The sequence below is a fragment of the Cavenderia fasciculata genome, assembly GCF_000203815.1.
Source record: "Cavenderia fasciculata unplaced genomic scaffold Scf_ET2XIPL01CNAVH-3, whole genome shotgun sequence".
Lineage (NCBI taxonomy): Eukaryota > Evosea > Eumycetozoa > Acytosteliales > Cavenderiaceae > Cavenderia > Cavenderia fasciculata.
This window is the reverse complement of record NW_004457723.1, coordinates 351,841-364,635: the sequence shown is the minus strand read 5'-3', so window position 1 is coordinate 364,635 and position 12,795 is coordinate 351,841. Positions and strand designations below refer to the sequence as shown.

The 12,795-nt window shown below is 31.8% G+C and overlaps 5 protein-coding genes across 5 annotated transcripts; 4 read left to right on the top strand and 1 right to left on the bottom strand.

Moving 5' to 3' along the window:
• Positions 1-175: 175 nt before the first annotated feature.
• gpmA (phosphoglycerate mutase) lies at positions 176-1,055 on the top strand (the record flags this gene model as incomplete). Its single annotated transcript, XM_004366802.1, has 2 exons — positions 176-696; positions 818-1,055. 2 exons carry the CDS (start codon positions 176-178, stop codon positions 1,053-1,055), a joined length of 759 nt encoding a protein of 252 aa, XP_004366859.1.
• Positions 1,056-1,345: 290 nt separating this feature from the next.
• On the top strand, positions 1,346-4,728 carry DFA_06978 (uncharacterized protein; the record flags this gene model as incomplete). The annotated part of the gene is made up of 3 exons (XM_004366801.1): positions 1,346-1,875; positions 1,959-2,356; positions 2,486-4,728. 3 exons carry the CDS (start codon positions 1,346-1,348, stop codon positions 4,726-4,728), a joined length of 3,171 nt encoding a protein of 1,056 aa, XP_004366858.1.
• A 189-nt stretch (positions 4,729-4,917) lies between these two features.
• DFA_06977 (uncharacterized protein) lies at positions 4,918-7,849 on the top strand (the record flags this gene model as incomplete). Its single annotated transcript, XM_004366800.1, has 2 exons — positions 4,918-7,142; positions 7,222-7,849. 2 exons carry the CDS (start codon positions 4,918-4,920, stop codon positions 7,847-7,849), a joined length of 2,853 nt encoding a protein of 950 aa, XP_004366857.1.
• A 211-nt stretch (positions 7,850-8,060) lies between these two features.
• On the top strand, positions 8,061-10,014 carry ssrp1 (structure-specific recognition protein 1; the record flags this gene model as incomplete). The annotated part of the gene is made up of 6 exons (XM_004358163.1): positions 8,061-8,135; positions 8,256-8,441; positions 8,530-9,093; positions 9,165-9,268; positions 9,334-9,705; positions 9,783-10,014. 6 exons carry the CDS (start codon positions 8,061-8,063, stop codon positions 10,012-10,014), a joined length of 1,533 nt encoding a protein of 510 aa, XP_004358220.1.
• A 55-nt stretch (positions 10,015-10,069) lies between these two features.
• DFA_06975 (uncharacterized protein) lies at positions 10,070-12,448 on the bottom strand (the record flags this gene model as incomplete). The annotated part of the gene is made up of 5 exons (XM_004358161.1): positions 10,070-10,097; positions 10,223-11,037; positions 11,099-11,809; positions 11,868-12,179; positions 12,245-12,448. 5 exons carry the CDS (start codon positions 12,446-12,448, stop codon positions 10,070-10,072), a joined length of 2,070 nt encoding a protein of 689 aa, XP_004358218.1.
• Between the last annotated feature and the right edge of the window lie 347 nt (positions 12,449-12,795).

The window sequence follows — 12,795 nt, the reverse complement described above, 5'->3', positions numbered from 1 at the left end:
AATCTTTGATACATTTATAAATAATATAATATATCTTCGATAAATATGAACAATTGGATAGCTTTGGTGAAGTTCTTTAAAATTTAATTAATTCATTTTTTTGAGAAGTTAGGATGATCTTATCATTATTAGTGACAAGTACATTTTTTACAATCTTAAGATAGAATAAAATAGAATGGTATACACATTAGTATTAGTTAGACACGGTGAAAGCACATGGAACAAGGAGAATAAGTTTACAGGATGGACAGATGTAGAACTCTCTGAACAAGGTGTAACAGAAGCACATGAAGCAGGCAAGAAGTTGCTTGCTGACAAGTTTAACTTTGATATTGCCTACACTTCATTCTTGAAGCGTGCAAACAACACCCTCGACTTTATCTTGGAGGAGATGCATCTCGTCGGCAAGGTCGAGACTGTCAAGTCGTGGAGACTCAACGAGCGTATGTACGGTGCACTCCAAGGTCTCAACAAGTCAGAGACTGCTCAAAAGTATGGTGATGCTCAAGTACTCGTATGGCGTCGTTCATACGACACCCCACCACCAGCCCTCGAAAAGGATGATCCTCGTGCACCAATCAACGATCCACTCTACAAAGGTGTCGATCCATCACTCCTCCCACTCACCGAATGTCTCAAAGACACTGTAGAAAGATTCCTTCCATTCTGGAATGAAACTGTTGCTCCTGCTATCAAGTATGACACTAATCAATTAATCATATGATTCATCCTCATATATATATATATATATATACATATATATATCTCTAACATTCTTTTCTTTTATTTATTTATTTAATTATTTATTTATTTAAAGGAATAACAAAAAGGTTATTATTGCAGCACATGGTAATAGTATTAGAGCTTTGGTCAAACTTTTAGACAATGTTTCAGATGATGAGATTGTTGGTGTCGAGATTCCAACCGGTATTCCATTGGTCTACGAATTGGATGAAAACCTAAAGCCAATCAGCCACCGTTACCTCGCCGACGAGTCACACTTAAAGGCTGCTCAACAAGCTGTTGCCAACCAAGGAAAAGCAAAACAAAACTAATCTAATCTAAACCAAATCTCTCTCTATTTAAATACAAATATATATATTTATTAATAACAACAACAACAACAACAACAAATAATTAATAATTAAATTAATATTATATACAAAAAAAAAAAATTAGGTTATTAAAATTGAAAAAAAACGAACGAAAGTGTTAATTATTCATAGTTGTTCCTATTGATTGATTGATTCATTGATTGATTGTGTAGTTGTTGTAGTAATCACTGTGGATCTCAGATCATATTATATGCATGATTGCTAGATAGCCACCAACACCAGCAACCAATATGTTTAATATTACAAAAAAGAATACGATCAGTCTCTTGAGAGTAATCAATTCATCGATATCATATTCAACACCGATCGTATCACGTACTGCTAGTAGTACTTTTCAATATTATTCAACAAATAGCAGCAACGACAGCAACAACAATAGCAACAACAATGATACAAGTAATAATACAAGTACTGGTTTAGAAGGGTTTTCATCTCCACCTCAATATAGAAAGAATAGAGAGTCAACCTATCATCATCATCAACACAAATCATATCAATCAAATAATAATAATAATAACTCTACGCATTCAAAATCTTCTTCATCTTCATCATCACCATCACCATCATCAACATCAACATCAACATATAAACCAATAGTTGTCGAACAAAAACAACAACCATCATTACAACAACCATCATCACAACAACAACAACAAAGAAAACCTAGTACTCTTTCTTCACATAATACAGATGAAATAGGCTCTGTTATTGAAAATCTAGATAACCATTTCATATCAAATCGAACATCTGCAATTAATTTGTAAGTATATTATATTATATTATATTATAGTAGTAGTGGTAGTGAGATGGAATAACACAAATACTTATACTTTACTTTATTAGGATAACACAATACATTGATTCGGTTGATGATTTTGGTAGAACAAATCGTAAAATGAAGACATTGATTTCGTTTATTGATATGAAACTCAGCAAAGATTTACCACATTCTATATTCTATGCATTGTTACGATACTATGTAAAGTCTGATCAATTTGACCGATTGACTGCATTTATCAAAGCTGAAAAGGATACGAAAACAAGAGCTGCATTGGTTGAATCGATCAGTGTCTACATGGTGGATTATGGAAAGAGAGAACAAATTGCTAAATATATTACATTTGTAGAGACGTTGACTGGCATGGGTCGCGATGGTGGAGGTGGTGGTATACAACAATTGACAAGTGTCTATTTGAAATTGGATAATGAACAAAAAGTAGTGTCAATGTTTACAGAGATTAGTAAACAAGGTGAAAACTATCAATCTCTACCGTTGTATACGTATCTGACATACTTGGTACGACAAGGTAGATCTATTGACTCGGCAACATTCCTCATAGACAGTATCAAACATTGTCAATTGTTTTTAGAGGATAATTATTTTGCACTCTATCTCGGTACACTACATCAACAACATGTCGAGTTAACTTATGTAGTTGAGTTAATTGTCGATGCTATGGGTAGTGGTCGTGGTACGACCCACCCTAATCGACCCAGTCCACATATGTGGGCAAGAATAGTATTGGCGTATTTACATGCCGGCAAGATGGACGATGCTACAAAGATATACAAGGAGCATCTCTGTCAAGAACCAGAGCATGGACCGGTTGCAAGACAGCGGTTCCTGAGATACGCAATCATCAACAAGGATGTTGGACAAGCTCTCGAATGGGCAGACGCCAATTTAGTAGACAGTCCAATACTATACTTTCCAGCAATGCAAAGTTTACTCGAACTCTATTACGGCAGTCCCAAACACCAAAACGAACAACACCCAACCATCGAGCGACTAATCAATACATTGGTTGACCAAGACAAAAGAAAGAAACATTTTGCAAAGATTATATTTTATAATCGTGCTTTAGCAGCTGCAAACTCAACAAATACAAATAATAATAATCAAAATAATAATCAAAATAATGTAAATTCAATAATATCAACCAAGTTTGAATCATTGTTAATGGGAGTTGGATTAAATGATTTACATCAATACTCGTTTATATCGAGTGTTGTGATTAGGTATTGTCTACAGATGGATATGTATCACCTTGCATTGGAATATTATATCAAGCGTTTAAAAGCTGGATGTGCACCCAACTCGAATATTGTATTTGGTTTTATGCACTATCATTTGACCAACAAACAAACCAATCTCATTCAACATTGGAACAAGTTAAGAGGAGATTTTGGTATCCCCAAAGCATACGAAGCGAGTGCGCTGAGAGAATGGAACTCTCATCAAAGTATTGTACAAGATATTCAAGATATTGATACGTACATTGGAGAGGATGATATGATGGCAATAACACCAACCACCACCACCAACACTGAAAAGAAGCCTGTTGTTGGTCAAAAGACGAAAAGTAGAATGGAACGACCTCCGTTTGGTGAATTGGACGTTGAATTACAACAAGCTACACAGTCGAGTGACTTTGAAAGAATAGAGAATGTTATTGAAAAATACCTGTCTAGGTGTCCTGTTACAATGCCAGCACATACATTGTTACTCGATGCAATGTGCAAGATTGGTGTGTCAGAGTCACAGACGTTACATGTATTAAAGGGGTTGCCAGACGACTGGAAATTAGTTGTCTTTAACCCACGTACACTACAAAATCAATTGATACTGTCGTTGGAAGAGACACTACGCTTTTTAGAGACAACTAAACCAGAAGTGTTTGTCTCTACCGTTCCCATCTTTAACTGCACTATTCAAGGACTCATTAAATTGGGAGAGTTGGATCTAACGCTACGTCTACTCCGTCTCATGCTCGACCACAACTTTACCATGCTTTTATCAACCGTTCAAGAATTCTCTAAACTTTTGTTTGATAGAGATGTTCAAGTTGAAAACTTCCCATTATCAACAGTCACCGAGTTGATCGAATTTGTCACAAAGATTAAACACCCAACCATCCTTTTAGAATGTAGTCTTATTAGATACCATTTACAAAAGGGTGATTTAAAACAAGCATCTAAACTCTGGACAAAGAATTTAGAAAGTGTGTCGGCATCATTGACAGGCAAGCATCATCAACATCAACAAGATCACAATGATAACGACAACATACTATTTTACTATTATATGGGTATAAAGATTTGTACACATGGTCTTACACGTGCTGAAGCTCGTCCAATTGGTAATATGGATTGGTGGGAATCCAAACTACCGGGGATCACCAAGAACAAGGAACTCTTCTACCTAGCACTACTCAAAGAGTTGGGAGAGTGTGGTCATCCCATCGGTCTATTCATCCGAAACCACCTGTTAGAGTGTATCAAGAGTCACTGGAATCTCAACACTTTCTACTCTGTCGTCTCGACCGTCCCACCCTCTCGATACGACGCCAACCTCATATCACTCATCAAGCTCCTTCAACTACCCCAAGTCATCGACGAACATTTTGCCAAACTCATCATCCACTGCAACTCTGAGATTCAAGACGATCAAGTCACCACACTCATCAACAACTTTGTCATTGTCAACCAAAAGCCACAACCCATCACCCAATACACCTATGACTTTATCGATCAATACTTTTTCAATAATAGAATCATTGATAATCGTGGTAGTAGTAATCCTAATGACAACAATACCAAAGGTGATGATTAAATAATAATAAATAAATCCACCGATCTATCTGTCCCTCCCTCCCCAAAGGGATATCAAAATAACAATATAATATAATATAATATTATTTTGAACAAGCGTGGCGAGTGACACTTTACTTTTTTTTTTTTTTGAAACAATCATGTACTTATTCACAACATACTTTACAATTATTTATATATATGTAATATAATGAATAGTAATAATAATAATAATAATAGTATTGATATAAAAGATCAAAGATTAATAGAATTGGTTATAAAGAACAAATGGTTATTTAAATTAATTCTATCAAAATGCAAGAGATCTAGAAAGATTACGGACTCTATGACACAATATGATTGTGAGGGTACAAGGAAGAAGTTTACAGGTAATAGTAGTCCAATATTGCAATTTGAATTGGGTATCAGAGAAAACTATTGGGACTATTATGCTTTGGAGATGATTGTTTATCATGGTCATTGGGGACTCATCAAAGATCGTATCAAGAGTAAAAGACAATTATTTATAGATAATAGAGGTCTATCAGTATTCATTAAAAAGTGTACTGATAACTCTATATTTGATTTACTTTATCAACACTATCAATCGGTATTTGCATACGAGGATCTATTATTATGGGCTGTTGAAGGTGGAAATAGAGGAGGAAAAGAAGAAGGAAAAGAAGAATCAATACACATATTCAAAACACTTTTTGAACAAACTGTACCAACTCAATTACCAAGAACTGGTGTACTTGAAGCTGCTATTGGTCATGGTCGTATAGATATTCTTCAATTGTTGGCAACTACCACAACCTCTACCATTCAACATGATGAATATATTTTAGATTGTGCTATCAACCATGATAGTCATTTAGTGTACGATGAATATTGTCGATTGTTTGGAGCTGGTGGAGCTGGTGTAGGTGGTAGTGTCAAAGTAACTGGAAGGTGTATGGTGAATGGTGACATTGACTTTATACGTAATATACCAATAGCACCCAATTTACAAGACCAAATACTCCAATCTTATTTTCTCATCTACCGTCACAAGTCGACCTATGACCGACAACTACACGTATTGACCAAAATGCAAGGATATGCTTCTTGTTTGGGTAGTTTTGATCTGTCAGCCATTACCCAAACCGTCACTGAAGCTGCCGCTCTTAAAGGACTCATCCTTTCGACCGAACAAATCAAAATGCACTCCATTCAAAATATTATCGTCATGTCAGGTGGTACTCCCATCCAACTCATCGAACGTAGTCTATTAAAAGAATCAATTGAATCTGGTTTAAATTCTTTTATTTATTTTTTAACATTTAAACAATTATTATCTTTAAATTCAACTATTGGTAAATTAATTAATATTTCTAAAAAAGAAAAAAGAATTAATATATTAATATTTATATTTATATTTATTTTATTGGTTCTAGAGAAAAAAGGGGAATTATTAGGAATGATATGTAGATATGGAGAATTGGAACATTTAGAATATTTGAAATCGAGTAGATTGGATTTACATGAATTTACAAATTTGAAATGGATGATTGAATATGTTGATTGGAGAGTATTGGTGGAACGTGAAAAGATTGGTATGATGCATTTCATATTAACAGTGTCACCACAGATGGCCGACAATATAACATATAAATCGACAAGGATGAGTGATTCAGTTGTTAAATACTTGGATTCACGCAACGACTCCAAACATTTCTATAAAATATTTGATTGTCATCTGACTGATTATGCATTATACCAACTTTTAATGCTATCACCTTATATCAATCCAACTACCCAATTCTCATCAAAAGAGGAAGAGTTTCATTTTGAAAAATATCCAATCATGTCTAAAAGAAATACATTCTTATTATTCGACCCGATAAGAATTATAATGTTGTTTTGTCAAATTGGTGATACCAACCTTTTAGATACTTATTACCAAACATTGGTAAAGATAAAGAAAATGATTACCGATTGGACAACTATACGTAGCCAATATAAATTGGGAACTGTTAGACGTGGTGTTGGACCAACTCTTTTAAATGTATTGTATAGCGATACTCATCAACAACAAACAATCCCATACCTTTCAGCTCAAGATGTATTCTTTAGGAAATATGCAGAGTTTTATTTAAACAACTATTACATTGAAAGTTTTTTGGATCATGTTGTCAAAAGTGGATCTGTTCGACTGATTAAACATGTAATTAATAGAGACGAGATTTATCATTACAATGAAGATGATAACACCACCTCAATAGTAAAACTCCAGTTCAAGACTGAATTAGGGTACAAGTTGGCTGGCGAAACTGGTAATGTGGATCTATACAAATGTGTAAAAAACAATCACTCAGATCCAAAATTACATCAATTACCTTTGGTATGGGGTTTAGCTACTAAACATGGTAGATTTGATTTATTTAAATATTTATGGTAAGTGTACAAAAAATACAAATCAAAAAAACAAATATTAATATTAATATTTACTTATACTTTTTACTTTTTTTTTTAGTACCAATTATGAAGTATATGGTCAAACATCATTTCATATACAAAATAATATTATTTTATATAATCATTTAAATTTATTGGATTATTATATAGAGTTTAGAGAGACCAAACAAGCATTTATTTGGTCACTTGCAAATGTATCTATATTTAATGGTTGTAATTTATCAACATTACAATATTTATGTAAAAAATATCATACTTGTGTAATTAGACAAAATGTAAAGGTAAAAGAAGAAGAAGAAGAAGAAGAAACAAAAAATGAACAACAAAAAGAAGAAGATACAAATGATAGTGATGATGATGGTGACTCCACTACTTGTTGGAATTGGGAATTTAATAATAATAATTTAAATGATCAAGTACCAGAATATTTACCATTATATAATACAACCAATCGAGAAGTAGCTCAAAGTATTATGGATTCTCTTGTCTCATCAGCTTTGTTAAAAACAGTACCTCAAAAACTAGATAAAAATGTTACACCAGAATTAAGATATTATTTAAAAAGTTTGAATTTATTTCAAGGTGGCTCATCAAACAATAATGATCAAAATTCTAAACCCCAAGTATCACCAAAATCTTTTATTTCAAATTTCTTTGGTTTCTGGAATGGTTCCAATAAAATGTAATAATAATATATATATAAAAGAAAGTAAAGTAGTACTGTACTTCTTTGATATTTTTTTTGAATTCTTGGTTTTTCCCTCTCTTTTTTTTTTTTTTTTTCAAGAACTTCAATTTTTGCAACGAGGAGGAGCAACGTTTGTTATTGACTATCATTAATTTGATTTCAACAAGTAGACATTTTACTAATAAAAGAAAGAGAGAGAGATAGAAAGAATGTCTACAGCAAATAATGGTTCAACAGGAGCATTCTCCTTTAACAATATATCATTGGGTGGTAGAATAGGAGGTGTATGTTAGAAAAAGATTAAAGCAATCTGTTGAGAGCTTATATATATGAGTACTAATAACTCTATCTCTTCCCTCTATTCTCACTTTCTTCTTCTTCTTTTTATTATTATTACTATTTAGACGAGAGGAGTATTAAAGATGAATAATGTAGGTTTAGCATGGAAGTCTGAAGCAGGTAGAAGTGAAACTATACAAAGTAGCGAAATTGAAGCAGCTGGTTGGACAAGAATGACACCAAAGATATATCAATTGAATCTTAAGATGAAAGGAGGTGCTTCTGTAAAGTTTGATGGTTTTAGAGAACCTGTATGTAAAACACAAACAAAAAGAAGAACATATGAACAATAGATAGATTCATTTATAATCTAATCTCTGACTATTTACTATTTTTTAGGACAATGAAACATTAAAACAATTCTTTAAAGAAAACTATGATATTGAATTGGATAATATTGAATTATCAACAAGAGGAGTAAACTTTTCAATGGTCAAAGTGAATGGTAGTATTGTATCATTTACAGGATCCAATCAAAAGACACTCTTTGAATTCCCCATTTCAGAGATTTCACAATCGATCATTAACCTCAGCAACAAAAATGAATTGACTATGGAGTTTCATCACGACTCTACATTGGACGAAGAGGATGAATCATTGGTAGAGGTTAGACTTTATAATCCATTCTCAAAATCTCTCAAAGAGGATGAAGACAACACTGAGGATCCAGTCAAGGACTTTCAAGATGCCCTCCTCAGAAAATCAGACATTTCTCAAGTTGGAAAGAGAATTGCTGTTCTCGAAAATATTCAACTCGTCACACCAAGAGGTAGATGTGATGTTGAAATGTACCCAACCTTTCTTCGTCTTCATGGTAAAACTCATGATTACAAAGTCATCTATAATACCATTTCAAAATTATTCCAATTACCAAAACAAGATCAAGCTAATATGTATTTTGTTGTATGTAAAAAAGAATAGAACAAAAAAAAGATATATATAGAAATGGATATTAATATCTTTTTAATTTATAGATAAGTTTAGATCCACCTGTTAGACAAGGTAAAACTAAATATGATCATTTGGTTATTCAATTACCAAAGAATCAAGAAGCATCAGTTGAATTAAATTTAACAGAGTAAATTTGAAGAAAAAAATGATAAATATTAATTTACAAACTAACAATCTATTTCATTTTTATAGTGAAGCACAAGAAAAATATAAAGATAAATTATCACCAACTATGGATGGTACATTTTATGTAATTGTTCGTAGAATCTTGACATCTTTGACAGGAAAGAACATTATTGTGCCTGGAAACTTCCAATCTGCCAATCAATTCAACAGTATTAAATGTTCACTCAAGGCAAATGAAGGTGATTTATATCCATTGGAAAGATCATTCTTTTTCATCTACAAACCACCAACCTATATCAAGTTTACCGATATTGACTTTATTGAATTCTCTCGTGCTCCAACTTCGGTCACTGGTAGAAATGCTCCAAGTAGTCGTAACTTTGATCTTGGTATCACTCTTAAAAATCAAACAAATATTCAATTTACAAATATCTTAAAGTATGATGGAAAAAAATATAAAGAAATAGGAGAATAGGAGAAATGAAAAAGAAACTAACTTATTAATTATTTTTTAGGGAGGAATATGAAAATTTACACAACTTTATTCAATCAAAAGGAATCAAGGTTGCCAAACAAGAACAAGCAGCACCTATGCGTATGCTTGTTGATGAAGATGACTCTGATGATGATGATTATGAACCAGATGAAGATGAAGAATCATCAGATGATGATGATGCTGCTGAATCATCCTCGGAATCCTCATCTGAAGAAGAAAAGAAAACTAAAAAGAAACAAAAAAAGAATTAAAACAAGCAGAACAGCAGTTATATATTGTCTAAAACAAACAAGACAAATGTCAAATTTATATTGATTGTGAAATTCCATCGATTCTAAAATAAATATTATTATTTTTTTCTTTTATCTTTTATGTATAAAAAAAAATATAAATATATTAATATTTAATATATATAAATCCTTTCTTTAAATTTATCTATCTTTTTTTTTTTTTTTTTACTTTACAGTTGAAATTGAAAATAAATAAAAAGTATTTAAAATTTTGTTTAAACATTGTGATTTGGAGGTTGGAGATAATTTTGAAAATGATTCTTCATCAATTTGTAAAATTTGTCTATTTAATATTGGATGTGATGCAGATGCTACGATTGAACAAACTTCTTTCTTTCCATCCCTATCTCTATCCCTATCTTTGTCAAGTACCAATTCAAGTTGAAAACTAAGATGAAATAATTTTTCGGTTTCAATTGGTTGAACTATACTTTGACAATGAGCACATTCCAATTGTCCAGGTGCCACTTTACTATTGGCCAATAGTCTCTTGCAAGGTTTGTGATATGCATAGAGAGGCAGTTCATCATAGAGTATACACTCTGTAATAGATGCCTTGACAATGGTATTGGTACGTGTTTCAAGTTGCTCTGATGATTGGAGAGGTGGACCATGAAGGAAATAGGAATTGATGACACCTTGCATACTAGAAAGTGGTTGAATAAAACTATTTGGATGTGTACATAATCTCTTTTTACCATCAATCTCTAAAAGATAGAGATTTTCAAAATAACATAATTGTCCAATACGAAGATTTTGAATTAATCCAACCATTTCATCGATGAGTAATAATAATACTGGTACCTCTGTATCATCCATTAATATAATTGGTATTCTCATATTTGTATTTTTACCAACATGTACAATCCTTGCCACCAATGTTATATTCACCATTCCAATCACCAAATCAAATAATTTTAATTGTTTACTATAATAAATCATATCTAAATTTGATTGTTCAATTTTACTAAAATATCTATTATTCTAAAATAAAAATATAAAAATAAATAATAAGTTTTCTTTTCTTTTTTTTTTTCTACTTTACATTTAAATTTTCTTTTGATAAATTTGGAATAATAATAATTGTAGATTCCAAAGTAAATTCAAAAACCATTCTATTTAAATCACTTTTTTGTTGATTAAAAAATAGGTTTTGGAGGATTAATATGTCCTTGGGGTTGATCAACTTTGTAGTTTGACATAAACTATCCCAAAATACAAGTTGAATACATAATGGTTGTCTTGATTGATTTGAACCGAGTTGAGAGAATTGAACACTATTTGGATCCGATAGATATACTGATTGTTTTAATAAAAATGGATCAATTGATTGTCTATCATATGGTACCAGATTATTCCATTTTGATTCTGTTGTAACTTTAACTGCATTTTCATCAATTGAATCAACTTTTAAAATAAATAATGATGAATATGATGGATTGGTAGTAGTCATAGTAGTAGTTGTAGTAGTTGTTGTGGTTGTACTTGTATGATCATTTTGATGACTATGATTATTATCCAACATCATATTTGTATCTTCTTCTAAATGTTTTGATTTTAAAGGATCTGGATCCCTATATCTATCAACATTATAATAATTGTCTGAACACATCACCTTGATTGGTAAATCTTGTTCCTGATCATCATAAACTATACACATATTCTCTGGTGACAATATAACCAATTTACCAAATAACTTGTCTTGTGGATTTGTTGGGAAATGTACTTTTATCCCTGTAAGTTTAATTCTAGTTCCCTAAATAATTAATAATTAATAAATTAATCATTATTGATAGTTTAAATCATTTACATACATCTTTAATTAAGGTTTGATAATAATAATTATATTTTGGATGAAGATATACAGGTATGGTTTTCTTGGTGTCTTTGTGATTTGATAATATTAAAATATATTGACTTTGACTATTATCAGTGTCATTACTATTGTTCTTTTGTTGTTGTGGTTTTAGTGACAATTCAGAGGTAGATATAACAATACTATCAATGATAATATCAAAAGGAATATCATTCCTTTGAAAGTATGAACCAGTACTAGGTAGATTATCACGTGATACAAATTGTTCTTTTAATTGTTTTGATATTAAATCTTTACTTTCAGTTTCTTTCTAATTATTGATAGATATGAATGATAAGAAATAGGTATTTAACCTTCTATGTACAACAAACATACTATTCTTTTCAATTCAGATACAATGATTGAGAATGTGATTCCTTCTGAATGATTCAATAACACTTTGACGAGTTGTTTGGCAACCCACGACCATGTGATCATTCTATTTGACGACGAATCATCGTTATTGATGCTATCTTCACTTCTTTCATCTTGTAATAATAACTTTTGTAATTGTTGAATTCTATTATCTATATCAACCATATTGCATTATTTCAAGAACAATAAGAAATGAAATGTCTTTGCAAGTGAACATCAAGACATGAAATGAAGTCTTATGATTTAATCAGATAGTTTGTATTTTGTCATTTAAATTAATATTAGGGGGTTTTGGGGGGGTTAGGAGTATCAACTCCTCACAAAAATGAGATAGACACGTTAATGAGGGATAAACACGGGTTCTCATAGTAAAAGGCGATAAGAACTTGCGACTGCATATCCCTCCGTATCGAGCAAATTGAGTGAAGAATCACTAACAGCTGCTCGAAACCAATGAAAAGAGCTCACCCTTGCGTGTGACTATACTCTTTTGCTTTATGGGTTTTGAAAAA